Raw genomic sequence first — 16,197 nt, 5'->3', positions numbered from 1 at the left:
AGTCCAATGACCTGGTTTCAATCATGTGTTTTATTATTCCAGCCTTTTCTCTAGGCACATCCGTTTAAAAGCCAGAGCTCTTACAGTTAACAGTTTGTGATGTGTTTGGTTCCTCACTAGTCTGTCTGTGTCAATAAATATACTTCACAACACTTCAGGCGCCTGCATTGGATTATATTATACAGATGTACCTTAATTTACTAACAGTCCCCTGTAGTTATACTCTTGGTTGTTTCCAATTAATTTTTTTCTAAATATGAAAATATTTAAAGCCTTGATAATCCTGTAGATAACTCTCTATGTACATTTTAATCGTTTCTTTAGGGTAGATTCCTAAAAGTGGAATTTTTAGAATAGGTTAAAAAAAACAGGAAAACATTTCAAGAGTTTCTAAACAATTTGATTTTTTCCTACAAAGATTGAATTTTAAATTTGGAGTGAAAAGTTTGTTTTTGTGTTGTCTGTTGTTGTTTATTTTTGAAATCTTCATAGGATTTTAGAAAGCAGTGATTGACATACAAATGACTCCAAAAGATAGAGTTGGGGTTTTTAAAAAAAAATTCAGATCAATGGCTGTTCTTGGTAGACTCAATCTGAATTATCTTAAGCTTGGTTTCCCATTCAGGGTTGAGTTGGTCCTTAAGGAAATGAAAATGCATAGTGGGAAACTGAAGGACTGTGTCTGAATTCTGTTCGCCCAGAGGCCAGGTCTAGAGGTGCTGTGGTGGGAAGAGGCACTGGGTCGTGTCTAGGCTGTTTTGGGGAGGATTCTGTTTCCTCTGTGACTCTCCAGGTCTGACGGTGGAGTGGGCGGAACACAGTCTACAGGAAGGGCAAAGGATCAGCATCCCAGAGTCCATCTACAACAACGGTTGCGTGAAAGATGTAGATGAAGGCTTGGAGGTAAATGCATATCCTTGGAGGGGTGGGGGGGTGGGGGGGACCTGGAGCCAGAACCTTCTCATAAGCCTGGTACCAGCAGAAACTGTCTAAACCTCTAAAGAGGTCTGTTTGTCCTTTGCCCTCAGGCAGCAGAAAAAATTGGTTTTCCCTTGATGATCAAAGCTTCTGAAGGCGGCGGAGGGAAAGGAATCCGGAAGGCAGAGACTGCTGAGGACTTCCCCATCCTGTTCAGACAAGTGAGCTCCTCATGCTGTGTGTTTTCCCATGTGTCTTTGGGAATTGTGCTTCTTCGGTTGGTGGCCACCAGATTCTTTCCACTAATGTTATTGTGTCACAACCGAGAGGATGCGTGGGGGAGCTGAAATATTGCTGTGTTGTTGCAAAGCGAATGTATTCATCTTTACTCGCAAAAGTCCAGGGCTTGGGTTGATCTATACACTGTTTCCTTAGATGTTTGATTCTATGGACCAGTGTGTCTGTAAAGGATTTCAGAGATACCTGTTTGTGAGGATATCTATCTGTGACTCTTTGTCTATCGAGAGATGGAATATTTTGTACAGTTTAGCAGTTTCAGTATTTTTAATGTTTGTAGATGATCAATTTTATCGATGGAACAAATTGTGTATTTATTTATTTGTAGCTGGTTTTCTACTTTTAAACCATTTTGCCTGGGGGGTGGGGGAAGGAATACATTAGCAGACTGGGATTCAAATATGCACACTACTACATTTAACATAGATAACTAACAAGCACCTACTGTGTAGCCCAGGGAACTATACTCAATATTATGTAATAACCTACAAGGGAAAAGAATCTGGAAAAGGAAAAAAAAAAAAAAAAACCCAGCATGACTCCTGTTAGCCATTGGGTTTCTTTCCAGTACTTTTCCTGTAGTATATACTTTTGCACAGACCTTCATATAGTTCTAGATTTTTTAAATTACTTTGTGTGTTTCTGACGGTGCCGAATCTTCGTTGTCACGCGCTGGCTTTCTCTAGTTGCAGCGAGCATCCTCACGGCGGTGGCTTTCCTTGTCGCGGAGCACAGGCTCTGGAACATGCGGGTCGGTGGTTGCGGTGCACTGGCTTAGTTGACCTGAGGCGTGTGGGATCGTCCCAGACCAGGGATCGAACCTGTGGCCCCTGCATTGGCAGGCAGAGCCTTAACCACTGGACCACCGGGGAAGGCTCCACAATTCTGTTATATTATTTTTCACAGAAGTGGGATCCTCCCGTGTGTTACTGCAATCTCTTTTCTTTTTTAATTGTCTTACGAGTAACTCCATGTGAATCCTTATTTTTACTCCATATTCTACATTATGTATTTTTGATCATATTTGATTTTGAGAATGTTATATCTTTGAGAAAAGGTAACACTAAAAGCTCAACAAGACCGTGGGCATCCCTGCCATTGTTGCGCGCTCTCCTTGGAGAGCTTCCTGCTCCAGCCCTGCTTCCCCAGGGAAGAGCCTGCCACCCTGCCATCCTCCTACCCCAGGTGCAGAGCGAGACCCCTGGTTCGCCAATCTTCCTCATGAAGCTGGCCCAGCACGCCCGGCACCTGGAGGTCCAGATCCTCGCCGACCAGTACGGGAACGCAGTGTCCCTGTTCGGGCGCGACTGTTCCATCCAGCGGAGGCACCAGAAGATCATAGAGGAGGCGCCGGCCACCATTGCCACGCCGGCAGTGTTCGAGTTCATGGAGCAGGTGGGCTCTGGGGAGCTTGGGTGGGGGAGGCATCTCAGCTCAGCGCCAGCGAGAGCTCTCAATGCCCAAGTTGCCAAAGTGGAGTGGGTGTCCAGGAGGAGATGAAGGGGCAGGGGGTGGAGGGAGGAGATGAATTCAGCCTCACGCAGGTTTATTGAGCTATGATCTCTGAGGTCCTGAGGTCATTTACACACTGCAGGTCCTCAGCCTGCATTCGGCCAGGGAACCGGGATGTTTCCCCCCCCCACCCCGAGAAAACCACCGGCACCCCCTTCTTCCCCATCTTGTCTGCAGTGTGCCGTGCGCCTGGCCAAGACAGTGGGCTATGTGAGCGCGGGGACCGTTGAGTACCTCTACAGCCAGGACGGCAGCTTCCACTTCTTGGAGCTGAATCCCCGCCTGCAGGTGGAACATCCCTGCACGGAGATGATTGCGGATGTCAACCTGCCCGCTGCCCAGCTGCAGGCAAGGAGACGGGCTCTGAGCCCTGTGGTGGCTTCTGCCCAGAGCTGAGGGTGGGGGTCTCCTGTCCTGCTTAGGTCAGACCTCCCTCCATTTGGACTGGCCTGGTCATTGCTTCCTGCTGGGAGTCACTCACACACTCTGGTGGGATATGCCACAGGTGCCTTTGAGTAGGTCACATCCTAAGACCCAGTAGACTCAGTGTGATCCTTTGGCTCAGCTGATGTCCTCCGTCATCCGCTTCTTCCTCATTCCTCCAGATCAGCTTTCCCTGCGTCCTTCACAAAACTTCCTTTAGCTCTGCATCTGGACGCTGTTTCCCCTCCCCTCCCACCTACTAAGAGTCTGTAACTTTTATCTGATGCTCATTATGTGTTGTGATTGTTGCTTCTTTGCCCAAGGACACGGCTCCAAGGGGGCAGAGGCAAGCTGTCTCTTTCTTTCCTTGCGTCTCCCATGTTGTACCATCTTGTGGCCCCAGGAGGAGCTCAGTATATTCCAAATCATTCACTGTCCCTCTAGCTCTGTGCTCTGGGTTCGAGGACTGACCCTCTCACGGGATAGACTTCTTGATTTCAGATCGCCATGGGTGTGCCGCTGCACCGGCTGAAGGATATCCGGCTTCTGTACGGAGAGTCCCCGTGGGGGATGACGCCCATTTCTTTTGAGACCCCTAGCAACCCTCCCATTGCCCGAGGCCACGTCATTGCAGCCAGAATCACCAGCGAAAACCCAGATGAGGCAAGTCGGGGGTGGTGGTAGGGGGCCTGCGTTTCCACTACCTCCAACCTCCCGGCTTGGGACAGACCCCAAACCTTAGCCTGGAGGAGACGCCCAGACCTCACAGTTTACAGACAAGGAAATTGAAATGCGGGAAGGGAAGGGATGAAAGGGTTTATCCACAGGTGCTGTGTGCCAGGCACCAGGCAGATGCCTGGTGTGTCAGAGGACAGCCACGCCTCTGGGCATTGTCACCCTATATCACAGCTCCAGAGGGTGGGGCGACCCGCCTCATGCCCAGGACCTGCTGAGTCCAGGGCCGAGTCCCAGTGGTGCACTGCAAAGGTCACATATGTCCACCTTTGGGACGGGCAGCTGGGTTTAGAGCGCAGATCCTTGGATTTCTGGCCCCATGAACTTTTGACTACATACAACATACAGTCTAAGGCAGCGGTCCCCAACCTTTTTGGTACCAGAGACTGGTTTCACGGAAGACAGTTTTCCCGTGGACCAGGGTGGGGGGTGGGGATGGTTTGTGGATGATTCAAGCACATGGCATTTATTGTGTTTTCTTTCTATTGTTATTACATCAGCTCCACCTCAGATCATCAGGCATTAGATCCTAGTGGTTGGGGACCCCTGGTCTAAGGAGTCCCTCTGTGACTTGTTCTTACTTGTGCCTTAAAGTACCAAGCAGCTAGCGTCTGTCACAGTTTACGTGTATACTAACAGTTGTCACATAACCACCATAATCGACGATTTAGTTATTTAATGACTTCATTCAAGAAACTTGGGATGAGAGAAGTTTTATCCCCTCTCTCCTATGGTGACTGTATTAGTTTGGGATCTTTGGCTGAGAGCAAACAATCAGTTCCAGTGGTGGGCAGGCAAAGTGGGAGACTTTTAGGGAGTTGATGGCTTATTCACAGGATGGAGGACCACGTATAGAAAAAACCCAGACACCTGAAACTTTGCGTCTCTCGGCTCCAAGCATGTCTGCCAAAATGAAAGCCTTTATTACAGGCAATCCCGGCCAGAGCATCAAACCCACCTCTCCCCCTTTACCAGAGTTATACTCAGAAGGGGGTGGGTCGTTCTCACAAAGGGAATTTATGTGTGCGTTAGCATCAACTAGGGCTAACGTTGCATTTCTGTATCTGCCAGACTTTTCATAGTCTAGAATTGGAAATCCCTCTCCTCTTATAAACATTTTCTGATCGACAATGGCAAGCACATAAAGTCAGTAGGTACCGTCACTCAGCTCCATCAGGTGATTACCGGTCCCCAACTCGGTTGTTATCTTTCAACTTTTTTTTTTAAGAATAAAAATTCCACGCCTTGACGTGCTCACATGGATACACCTGCACTGCTCATGACAAGTATCAATATTTTATTGATCACACTAAGCTCTGGGGTGTGGGAGGGGCTCTCGGGTTTTCCTAGGATTTAATTCTGATGAAAATAGATCTGGAGTAATAATTTCTTCTGTTTTGCTTTTTCTGTCCGGGCTGCAGGGGTTTAAGCCAAGCTCCGGAACAGTCCAAGAATTGAATTTCCGTAGCAGCAAGAACGTGTGGGGTTACTTCAGCGTGGCTGCGACTGGCGGCTTACACGAATTTACGGATTCCCAGTTTGGGCACTGCTTCTCCTGGGGGGAGAACCGGGAAGAGGCTATTTCGTTAGTATCTCCCTCCCTCCCTTCCTTCCACCCCTTCCTTTGAGAAACTAGAAATTATTAGCCTGTGGCTTCAGACGCAGAGCAGTTAAGGGGATGAAGAGCAGACCTTATCTTAAACACCTTATGCCAAAGTCCAAGAACACAATCTGCCCTCTTCCCTCGTTTGAGACCTGTGACAACATATATGGAATCAGTTCACCAAGGTCACTGATCTTGAGCTTGTTACAGGTTGAACTTGAAGGTGATCCAAAGAATGTTCAAGGTGATTCCAGGAGTTTAAAAGGTGCTGAGTGCTATAGCTTTTTATTTAAAAACAAAAAAAAAGGTGCAGGGGCCCTCTTTTAAATTTAAGTCTCTTAAGTAGTTCCCCGAGAAACCCACATTGACAAAGAAGTCCTCAAACGCCAAAACACCTACATCTTTTTAAAAATTGAAGTATAGTTGATTTACAGTGTTGTCTTAATTCCTGATGTATAGCAAAGTGATTCAGAGAAGGCAATGGCACCCCACTCCAGGACTCTTGCCTGAAAAATCCCATGGACGGAGGAGCCTGGTAGGCTGCAGGCCATGGGGTCGCAGAGAGTGGGACATGACTGAGTGACTTCACTTTCACTTTTCCCTTTCATGCATTGGAGAAGGAAATGGCAACCCACTCCAGTGTTCTTGCCTGGAGAATCCCAGGGACGGGGGAGCCTAGTGGGCTGCCGTCTATAGGGTCGCACAGGGTCGGACACGACTGAAGCGACTCAGCAGCAGCAGCAGCAAAGTGATTCGGTTAAACATATATATATGTGTACGCTCTTTTTTTAAAATATCCTTTTCAGTTACGGGTTATCGTAAGATATTGAATACAGTTCTCTATGCTATACAGTAAGATGTTGCTGTTTGTCCATCCTATAGATAACAGTCTGCATCTGCTAACCCCAGCCTCCCACTCATCCCTCCCCCACCCCCACCCCTCGGCAATCACAAGTCTGTTCTTTGTGTCTGTGAGTCTGTTCCTGTTTCGTGAGGACGTTCACTGGCATCGTATTTTAGATTCCATGTAAAAGCGATATCATCTGGTGTGTTTCCCCTATAACACTCTCCCTGATTTCATAGAGAGAGGAGTTTTCTGCCCTTTAGACTGGACATGTGTTTGATGGGAGGGGGCCCCTCTGGGAAACAGGAGGTGGTTACAGCCAAGCTGGCGGCTGCCCTGCGCAGAGTGGGGTACGGGTGTCAGCCATCTGTCCGTGCACCCCAGGCACACTGGGCAGCTGGGTGGACAGCTAGAGAATGACTCCTCCTTGGGACACTGAGGGATTTTGACAGGTCCAGCAGGAGGGAGAGTCAAAGTGACTGGCAAGGTTGATAACAATTATAATCACTAATTAATCATTTCATAACAGCTAACATTTACTGATCAGGGACCATGTTCTTTATATGGGTTGTCTCATTTGAATCCCCAAGTACCTGTGAGAAGGCAGAATTATCCCCCCATTTTCCAGATGAGGACACTGAGGCCTGGGCGGTTTAGTCACTGGCCCAGTCCATGCTGGAGGCTGTCTGATTTGGGACACTCTCTTCTCTACGGTTCTGGCTCATTGGGAACCATGCTGGAGCTGATGACACATATGTGAATTGGGAAAACAATCTGTGTGCCTTCCCCTCAAGGAACATGGTGGTGGCTTTGAAGGAACTATCCATCCGGGGCGACTTCAGGACAACTGTGGAATATCTCACCAACCTTCTGGAGACTGAGAACTTTCAGAGCAACGACATTGACACCAGCTGGTTGGATAACCTCATTGCCGAGAAAGTGCAGGTAGAGGGCTGCATGCATCTCCCCTGGGGGTCCCGGGACCACCACCCTCCCCCGGCTCCCTGTGGCCTTGGTCCCTGTGGATACTGACGCACAGAGTCTCTCCCAGGCTGAGAAGCCAGATATCATGCTCGGGGTCGTGTGCGGAGCCTTGAACGTGGCCGACTCCATGTTTAGAACATGCATGACGGATTTCCTACATTCACTGGAAAGGTAGGGCGTAGGGGTACTTCCTTTCCCCTCTTGGGATACGTGTTGTGGCAAGTAAGGTAGACGCGTGTGTTCTTTGGGTGCAAATCAGTCACCCCGCAGTCAGTGAAGCCCTCCTGTCGTCACCTTCTCCCCCTGCCCTCAGTCTTTCCGAGCATCAGGGTCTTGTCCAGTGAGTCGGCTCTTTGCATCAGGTGGCCAAAGTATTGGAGCTCCATCTTCCGCATCAGTCCTTCCAACGTGCTTGCCTCTGTAGAATTCCTCAGATACACCTGGGCTGTCCTGGAGGAGGCTGGATGATTGGGGTGGGGGGACGAGAGGGATTCTCAAGGCCAAGACAGCCGTCATCCTACAGACAGCCACGTACGTACTCACGCTGACTTGTGTAAGTTAAGTGACAACAGGCAGGAGTTCAGAGAGGAAGATGTGAACTTGAGAAGCAAAGCAGGTTATAGGTCACCTCTATAAATGAATCAGGTGGCCAGTGAAATGGACCCCATGAAGATGGCCAGGAGGTCCCTCTTAGGATGGACCAGGGTTTCCCAGCCTCTATATCACTGACATTTGGGGCTGGGTCATCTTTTGTGGTAAAGGCTGACCTGTGCCAGATGGGACGTTAGCCCATCCAAAGCGTCCCCTCCTCCTCCTCCGGAAGTCAGGACAGTCGAGTGTGTCTCCAGATACTGCCATCTGTCCTCTCGGGAGAGGCAGAAATCTCCCTCCCCCTGCCTCGCCCCCATTGAAAACCACCGTGATGGGCAAAGGAGACTACCAAAAGGGAACTAGAAGGATGAAAGGTTTTAGTCCTTGGATCATGTGCTTTTTTAAAAAATATTCTTATTTATTTGGCTGCACTGGGTCTTAGTTGCAGCCTGTGGGATCTAGCTCCCTGACTGGAAATCAAACCCAGGTCCCCTGTGTTGTAAGCGCTGAGTCTTAGCCATTGGACCACCAGGGGCGTCCCAGACAATATACTTTTGAACGGTAATAGAGTCACAATATGGGCTTCCCTGGTGGCTCAGCGGTAAAGAGTCTGCCTGCAGTGCAGGAGACCTGGGTTTGATCCCTGGGTCGGGAAGGTCTCCTGGAGGAGGGCGTGGCAACCCACTCCAGTATTCTTGCCTGGGGACTCCCGTGGACAGAGGAGCCCAGCAAGCTACAGTCCATAGGATTGCACACAGACAGACACGACCAAAGCACCTAAACAGCAGCAGCAGAGGCCCTGTCCGTGCACTGGTTTCTTTCACAAGCAGGTGGCAGGATTCCCGCGTAAGGACTTCTTCCGAGAAGCAGCAGCATGGAGTTTGCATCTTGGGAAGCCCTTCTGAAATTTCATATCCTGCAGCAAGACCAGTTCCCTTCAGTTCTAAGGGGTATCAGGTTCCTTGGGACTGTCCATCCCTTGACTTTATCAACCAGCCGTGGTGATGGTTAGGAGAGGCAAAGAGCAGGTGGCTTTCAAAATCCAGAGAATGGATGGCCACAGAGTTCTTGGTCTTTCCTAGACTCACTGCAGGTCTGTCTTCTCTCCCAGGGGCCAAGTCCTCCCTGCAGACTCTCTGCTGAACATCGTGGACGTGGAATTAATTTATGGAGGCGTCAAGTACATCCTCAAGGTAAAGGTCTCTCTTTCTTGGATGTCTCCAACACTCTGGGGGCTCAAGGGAGTTTTATTTCTGCCACACACCACCCCTGCAATGGATTTTCTCATGCCTGCTCCCGGGACACCCCTTGCAGTTCCATGACCTTGAAACCTATGGGCTTTGGGTACAGAACCCGTAGGCTTGGACCTCATGCACAAACAAGGCATAATAGAGCATGTATTGGTTTCCCACGGCTGCCATAATTAAGTTCCATAAACCGGTGTCTTCACCAGTTTCACCAGAAATTCATTGTCTCTCAGTTCTGGAGGCCAGAAGTCCAACATCAAGGTGTTGGCTGTGCCGTGGTCTCTTAGGCTCCCAGGAACCACCCCTTTCCTAGCTTCCAGTGGTCGTGGACAGTCCTCGGTGTTCCCTGGCTTAGAGGTTATCACTCCAATTGCTGCCAGCCTCTGGCTTTGTATGGCCACCTGTGAGTGTGTCTGTGTCTGTCTTCATCACCCTGTGCCTGTCTGGGTCTCTTCTCGTCTTACAAGAATACCAGTCAGACTGGATTCAGGGCTCACCCTAAGCCCGTGTCCCTCCTTAACTGACTACGTCTGCAAAGACCCTGTTTCTGAGTAAGGTGACATGCCGAGGTTCTGGGAAGGACGTGGACTTGGGGGGACACTGTTCAACCCCTCACAGTATGCGAGCAGAACCACGGCTCAAGGGCAGAACCTGTCCCCACAGGTGGCCCGGCAGTCTCCGACCATGTTTGTCCTCATCATGAACGGCTCTCACATTGAGATTGACGCCCATCGGCTCAACGATGGGGGGCTACTGCTGTCCTGCAGCGGCAACAGCTACACCACCTACATGAAGGAGGAGGTGGACAGGTGTGTGGCCAGGGACACCCGAGCCAGCTCCCCGCCATTGTGGGGTCTGTGTGCAGGCTCAGGCTCTCAGCCAAGGCACCTTCTCCAGGACCTTCTGGGGCTCTTGGGAGGTTCATCTTGAGGGTGGAATCCCAGGCTGCAGGTTGGCATCCATGGAAGGTCCCTAGGCATCCCTTTTCTAGCAATGTGGACGGATTCAGGGCTTCCAGCTCCGCAGCCTGTGAGGTGTACACTGAGTCCCAGCGGCTCCGGGTCTGAGCTACAGTGTCCACACCCTTTGGAGCAGGGCTGGGGGAAGATGCGGTTATCCAGTTAGGGTAATGGTTATTTATTTGATCATCTGTTGGGTTGGCCAAAACGTTTGCTTGGGTCTTTCTATAAGATGTTATCTACGAATAAACTTTCTGGCCAACTCAATACTTACCCCAGGTGTCAGGCTAGGTGTCAGCAGAGAGCCGTGGTCACGACTCATGGAGTCTTGTTGGGAAAGAGACACATCGAACAAGCGGATGGCAGCAGGGAAGGTTGCTGTGGGTCAGGGTGGGTGGAGCATGGGGTGACCTGGAAGCGCTCAGTGTGGGGAGCCTCACGAGACAGAGACCCTGTTACTCTGGGGTGTCTGACCAGCCCGAGCTCGCACAATGAAACACAAACCCCTACTCCCACCGCTGACAGGCAGCAAAGACCCCAGGCCAAGAAGAGTAAAGTGGGGGAGGGATGGAGGTGGGGCTTCCAGAGGCCCCAGACCTGAAAAAGCTCCAGTTAGGGAATGCAGGTTCCTTTCCCAGTCCATGGAAGAAGGCAGACAAGATACACCCCAGATTGGCGTTGTGTTACCTCTTTTTAGCCCGTGTTCTCTCTGCCAAGAATATTTAGGGTGATTATAGGCACTGCCCACGGGGCATGCTCTTCCCGGTTCTGTTACAGAAAGTGAAAGAGTTAGTGTCTCAGTCATATCTGACTCTGCGACCCTGGACCAGAGCTCCTCTGTCCATGGGGATTCTCCAGGGAAGAATACTGGAGCTATTCCCTTCAGGGGATCGTCTCATCCCAGGGATCGAACCCAGGTCTTCCTCACTGCAGGCAGATTCTTTACCGTCTGAGCCACCAGGGAAGTGGTTCTGTTATAAGAAGCCTTTCCCTGGGTCAGTATGTATTGAATAATATCGATATTGCTGATTGCTTTCTCTGTGCCAGAGCCTGTTGGAATTACGTAAGGGAAAAGAAGCTAGTTTTCTGCCAGGAAGGGGCCCCACCCCAGCTCACCCCCAGAGTCTTTGGGGTAATTGTCAACACTATTTGGGAAGAGTGGAGTGAGTCGCTCAGACCATCCCAGGGTGATGCTCCCGGCTGCTGTTAGGGAGGGAAGACACTGTCAGAAGCCTGACTCGGCACCTTGGTAGATGGTGCCCTCCTGTATCCCCACCACCTCCTTCTTTCTCCAGTTACCGAATCACCATTGGTAACAAGACGTGCGTGTTTGAGAAGGAGAATGATCCCACAGTCCTGAGATCCCCTTCGGCTGGGAAGCTGGTGAAGTACGCCGTGGCGGACGGGGAACACGTTGAAGCTGGGGGCAGCTACGCCGAGATAGAGGTGACTGCAGAGCTGGCCCCCAGGGTGGGGCTGCAGCCGGGCCGCTCTCACACCCGCTCCCCAAGGGAGGACCCTCTGGGCAGGCTGCTGCACTCAAGCCAATAGACCGCCCCTTCCTCCTGAGCTCTCTCGTGCAGATCCCTCAAAGAGCCACTACGTGGGGGGTTCAGCCCCAGTTCCCTGCCTTATTCCACGGGAAAAAAAAAATCTCAAAAAATGTATACCTCCCCAGCTGGTAAATGATAATGATGCTGACAATTAAAAAGTGGTAACCCAACACCTGCAAAGCACTTACCACGTGGCAGGCACCCTTCTAAGCATTTTCTCTGTCTTAATTCCTTCTTTAACCTTCCTGGCAATCATGAGTTGGACCCAAACAGAACCTCTATTTTGCACAGGAAGACATGGGACCCAGGCAGCCTAAGAAACTCACTCAAGGTCACACAAAGCCAGGATTCCAACCTGCTCATTCTCTGCTGCCAAGGAAAAGAAAGAATTTTGTAATGAAGCTGCAGCAGTGGTGGGAGCCCACACCTCTTGGCCGCTTGGTGTGCGCCCTGCGGCTTAATCCTTATCAGTGCCCTATGAGACAAGCCTGTCATTTCCCCACCCCCCATTTTACAGTTAGGGAAACTGAGGCTCAGAGAGCAGATGGCATGTGCTAGAGATCACAGAGTGATGGGTGGGGTACAGGGGTCCAGCCCAGGCCTGGCTGACCTGAGTGACCAAGCTACGAACTTTTGAGCAAAGGGCAGGATGGTCCTGTCTGTCTGAAGCCCATACATGCTAACAACATTCATCATGTCCACAGGGCCAGACTCAGACCAGTTAAAGGGGCTGATGACTGGACTGGAAGCACATTCTTCGTTCCCCAGAGGGTTTTCTCTCTGCCTTTAAGAAAAAGAGCCCGTCATAAAATGTACCTCATTTTAGGAAGATAGGTATCAATCACCCTACATCCTATGATTTAGCTGTGTTTCTAAGAGAAAGGCCTTCCTTTGGAAATAAGGAGCAGTTTCCACCACTGTAAAATGAGCACAGTGAACACCAGCCTCCCTGACTGGCTTTGCAGACGGTAAAGATTTATGACCAGCACTGTGCCTGGCACACAATAGATTGTGTAAATGCTTCCCCTCTCTCCCCACTGCACTTGAACTCTGCCCACAGGGTCGTTTTTGTAAGTGACATGGTCTGTGCTCCAGAATTGCTAGTTTGGGGTGACCCAGGCCAGACCTGAGGGGCTCCACCTAAGTAGAAATCACTTCTTTGTGCAAAACAGGTCATGAAGATGACCACAACCCTGAACGTGCAAGAAAGTGGCCGGGTGAAGTATATCAGGCGCCCGGGGGCTGTGCTGGAAGCTGGCTGCATGGTGGCCAGGCTGGAGCTCGATGACCCTTCTAAAGTGCGCCCGGTATGTGACACCCGGCACAGCTACTCGGTGAGCTGGACAGGCCGGTGGCTCCTGGCCCTCGAGCCTCACCCACCACGATGGGCACAGGAACGTGCCTGCCTGTGCCCACACCCTCCTCAGTATCCCACTAAGAGCAAAACCCACGTGCTTCTGATAATCTTCAGGGTCCCCCAGGGGCTGTGTCCCGCTTTCTTCCCTGGCTTCACCCTCTGCCTCCCTCTCCCCCTTAATCACATGCCCTGGACTCCTCCCTCTCGGGGCCAGCTCCCTCTGCCCAGAGGAACCTTCGTCCAGATGTGCACAGGGCTCGTCCTCCCATTTCCTGTAAACTGTGATGCAGCCCTCTTCCCCGCAGTGCTCTATATAGCATTGTCACGTCTCCGTGACGTGAAGTGACCTGCCCTCCTACAGTAAGCCAGGCGTGCGGGGAGGTGGCTCCCCATTCATGCAGGTAATGTTTGTTTTTCTCTACAATAATTAGCGTATATGCCCAGGAAGAAAAAAAGCTAGAAAAGCATTAAAAAAAAAAAATTGTCTCTTTTCTCCAAAGTATCCTATCAGTTTCATTTGTTTTCTCCTCTTTCTTTTCATTATTGTCTTTCAAGGGTTCCCAAAGCTAGGAATAGAGTGAGCTTTGTTAGATAACAGGAAATGAATCTGTGTCTACCTTGCGATTCGTTTTAGCAGACGTTTCCCGCCCGGCTGGGTTCTGGAGACAGGAACCCAGCCTCCAGTCCCAGCAGGCTCATGATTGCCTATGAGAAAGACAGGCAGATAAATCTTTGTAATTCAGCTCAATCAGAGGGACCGTCCTTGGCCACTGGCGCTGGGGGTCCAGAGGGAGAAGCAGCAGCAGATTGTGAAGAGAGGAAGCCCTCCAGTTGATCTTGAAGGGCAAGAGGAGCCTGCAGGGCTGGGAGCGGAGTGGACGGGATGGGAAGCTGAGGGTTCTGGGCCAGCAGAATAGCACGCCCCCAGCTCCCAGGTTCCAGTGCCTCACACGGCCGGTGGTGAGTGGATGTGCTCAGTCGCTTAGTTGTGTCCGACTCTGCGACCCCATGGACTGTAGCCCGTCAGGCTCCTCTGTCCCTGGGATTTTCCAGGCAAGAATACTGGAATGGATTGGCATTTCCTACTCCATATTGAGTGGATATTTGTAAAATAAATTAACAGATGAATGAATGCATGAAGTCAGTGTTGCCCCTTTAAAAAAAAAAAAGTTTGGCCTCACCTCACAATATGTGGAATCTTAGTTCCCTGACCAGGATTTAAACCTGTACCCCCTGCATTATAAGACAGAGCCTTAGCCACTGGACCAAGGAAGTCCCTTTGGGGAGCTTTCTGTTTGAGAATCCTCCAAGGCCAAATATTTATGATTTACAAAAAGCACGTACATTTGTATGAGAGTTTCCTAAATTTTCTCTGTGCTAGGCATTCTTCTTTAGGATTTGAGCAAAGCTGAAAAGAAATAGAAAAATAGGGAGATGATATTGGTTAGCAAACAAAGCCAAACAAAAACATCTGTCAGCAAAAAATAATCAGCAATAGGAAAAGGATTTTATTTGAGCCAAACTGAGGACCACAGCCTGGAAGACAACCTTATAGATAACTCTGAGGAATCGCTCCCAAGAAGCATGGTTTTCAGCGCAGTTTTGTCGCAGCAATGAACATGAAACAAATCAGGAAGCCTTTCCTCTAAGATTAAAAAAAAAAAAAAGGAAAAAATCAGACCAGCATGTGCACAGCAAGTCACCATGGCCTTGGCCTCCAGGAAGGGAGTCCTGCTAGCCTCAGAGGAGAACCAGCGTTGGCATCCCAGGAGGGAAGGCATTGCATCACTGTTTTATTTATTTTTTAGCTTTTTATTTTGTATTGGAGTATAGCCAATCAGTAAGGTTGTGATAGCTTCAAGCAGATAGCAAAGGGACTCAGCCATACTCATCTTTATTTTTAACATGGATTTTCTGTACTTCTGGTCAGTGTGCTCTTTTCTTCAATAATTAAAGCAGATGTCCAGTGTATGTTTGGCTACAAACAGGCTGCTTAGTTAGCATGAAATTCAAGTTAACTCATGTAGAAGCCGCAATGACTTCCCCTGACCTCTACATGTGAACATTTTTTTTAAAAAGACAATCACATCTAACACTCTCCAGAATTATTTGGAATGCATAATTGATTACGGTATTTACCGAGGGGAAGATTTGGAACCCTCAAACAGGGGTGTGTGTGAGCAGTTTTAACTTTGCAGTAGGATGCTTTCTTCTGTTCCCCCTCCCCTTCAGGCTTCATCCTAACCACTGTGTGTGTGGCGTACATACCGTGTGTCGGTGGCTCTGCCTTGGCCCTTGGCTGGTCCGGCTCTTTCGGAGGCCAGGGTGGTCTTGACCTCTGGCTCCTGTTGTGTCCCATCAGGCTGAGCCGTTTGCGGGGGAGCTCCCCTCACAGCCAACGCTGCCCATCCTCGGAGAGAAGCTGCACCAGGTTTTTCACAGCGTCCTGGAAAATCTCACCAACATCATGAATGGCTACTGTCTGCCAGAACCTATTTTTAGCATCAAGGTGGGTCACGTGTACAGGGTAGGTGAACAGCCCAAAGATCCCAGAGATCTTTATTGGGGTAAGAAATGAGAAAGTCTGTCATTTCCATCAAGGCCCTGTTCTCAGGGGATTCCTCAGTTTCCCTGTAGACATCAGAGTTTGTTTCTCTGATTATAAACTGGTGTAAAGGTTACATTGCCTTTGGGGATGCAGTTCAGCTCAACACTGAGAGTGTTCACACCGTAAGAGAAGAGTCGATGTGGGTCATCTCTTAAAGAGACAGTAAGGAAGCGACTTTGTCCAGAGACACAACTCTGTTCACCCAGGGTCCCTTTGTCTGTAGAGAAGTAAGTCCTCAAATTTGCAGCCCTCTGTGAAGGGCCTGTGCTGCTGAACTCGACATCAGTAGCTATAAAACCACTGCTCCATCACCTTCTATCCCAGAACAGTCCATCGCAGCGATGGTGGTCCTGGTGATAATGGCCAGCTCTAGCCTGGTACACGCTGTGTGCCAGCTACCACACTAAGCACTTAACACTTATTAAGTCATTTCACCTTCCCAACAGCAGAGAGGTAGGAACTCTTACTATTTCCATTTTATAGGAGAGGAAACTGAGACACAGGCTACAAAATTTGCCTATTTCACCCATAAGGAGGCAAAGGGGGTTTGAACCCTGACCCTCCTG

The 16,197-nt window shown here is 49.8% G+C and overlaps 1 protein-coding gene and 1 long non-coding RNA gene across 5 annotated transcripts in view; one reads left to right on the top strand and one right to left on the bottom strand.

Annotated features, from left to right (window-relative positions):
- The window catches only part of ACACB (acetyl-CoA carboxylase beta), a 132,744-nt gene that overhangs the window by 67,374 nt on the left and 49,173 nt on the right, over positions 1 to 16,197 (top strand). For 3 of the 4 annotated variants that reach the window (XM_027956647.2, XM_060401290.1, XM_060401292.1), the window contains 13 exons: positions 794 to 903; positions 1,029 to 1,139; positions 2,401 to 2,610; positions 2,905 to 3,075; positions 3,652 to 3,813; positions 5,307 to 5,470; positions 7,127 to 7,277; positions 7,384 to 7,487; positions 9,019 to 9,100; positions 9,818 to 9,963; positions 11,409 to 11,559; positions 12,839 to 12,973; positions 15,386 to 15,532. In XM_027956647.2, coding sequence (XP_027812448.2) covers positions 794 to 903; positions 1,029 to 1,139; positions 2,401 to 2,610; positions 2,905 to 3,075; positions 3,652 to 3,813; positions 5,307 to 5,470; positions 7,127 to 7,277; positions 7,384 to 7,487; positions 9,019 to 9,100; positions 9,818 to 9,963; positions 11,409 to 11,559; positions 12,839 to 12,973; positions 15,386 to 15,532 — 1,844 coding nt within the window. The remainder of the gene's footprint in view (positions 1 to 793; positions 904 to 1,028; positions 1,140 to 2,400; positions 2,611 to 2,904; positions 3,076 to 3,651; positions 3,814 to 5,306; positions 5,471 to 7,126; positions 7,278 to 7,383; positions 7,488 to 9,018; positions 9,101 to 9,817; positions 9,964 to 11,408; positions 11,560 to 12,838; positions 12,974 to 15,385; positions 15,533 to 16,197) is intronic. The other variant, XM_060401291.1, reaches the window with a different exon arrangement.
- On the bottom strand, positions 14,509 to 15,507 carry LOC105602920 (uncharacterized). The gene is made up of 2 exons (XR_001021779.4): positions 15,292 to 15,507; positions 14,509 to 14,668 (listed from the first exon to the last, which is right to left on the bottom strand). It is a non-coding gene; the product is annotated as an uncharacterized LOC105602920 (long non-coding RNA).

This window comes from Ovis aries, chromosome 17, assembly GCF_016772045.2.
Source record: "Ovis aries strain OAR_USU_Benz2616 breed Rambouillet chromosome 17, ARS-UI_Ramb_v3.0, whole genome shotgun sequence".
Taxonomy (NCBI): domain Eukaryota; kingdom Metazoa; phylum Chordata; class Mammalia; order Artiodactyla; family Bovidae; genus Ovis; species Ovis aries.
The sequence above is the reverse complement of the archived record's forward strand: the minus strand, read 5'-3'. Positions and strand labels throughout refer to the sequence as shown.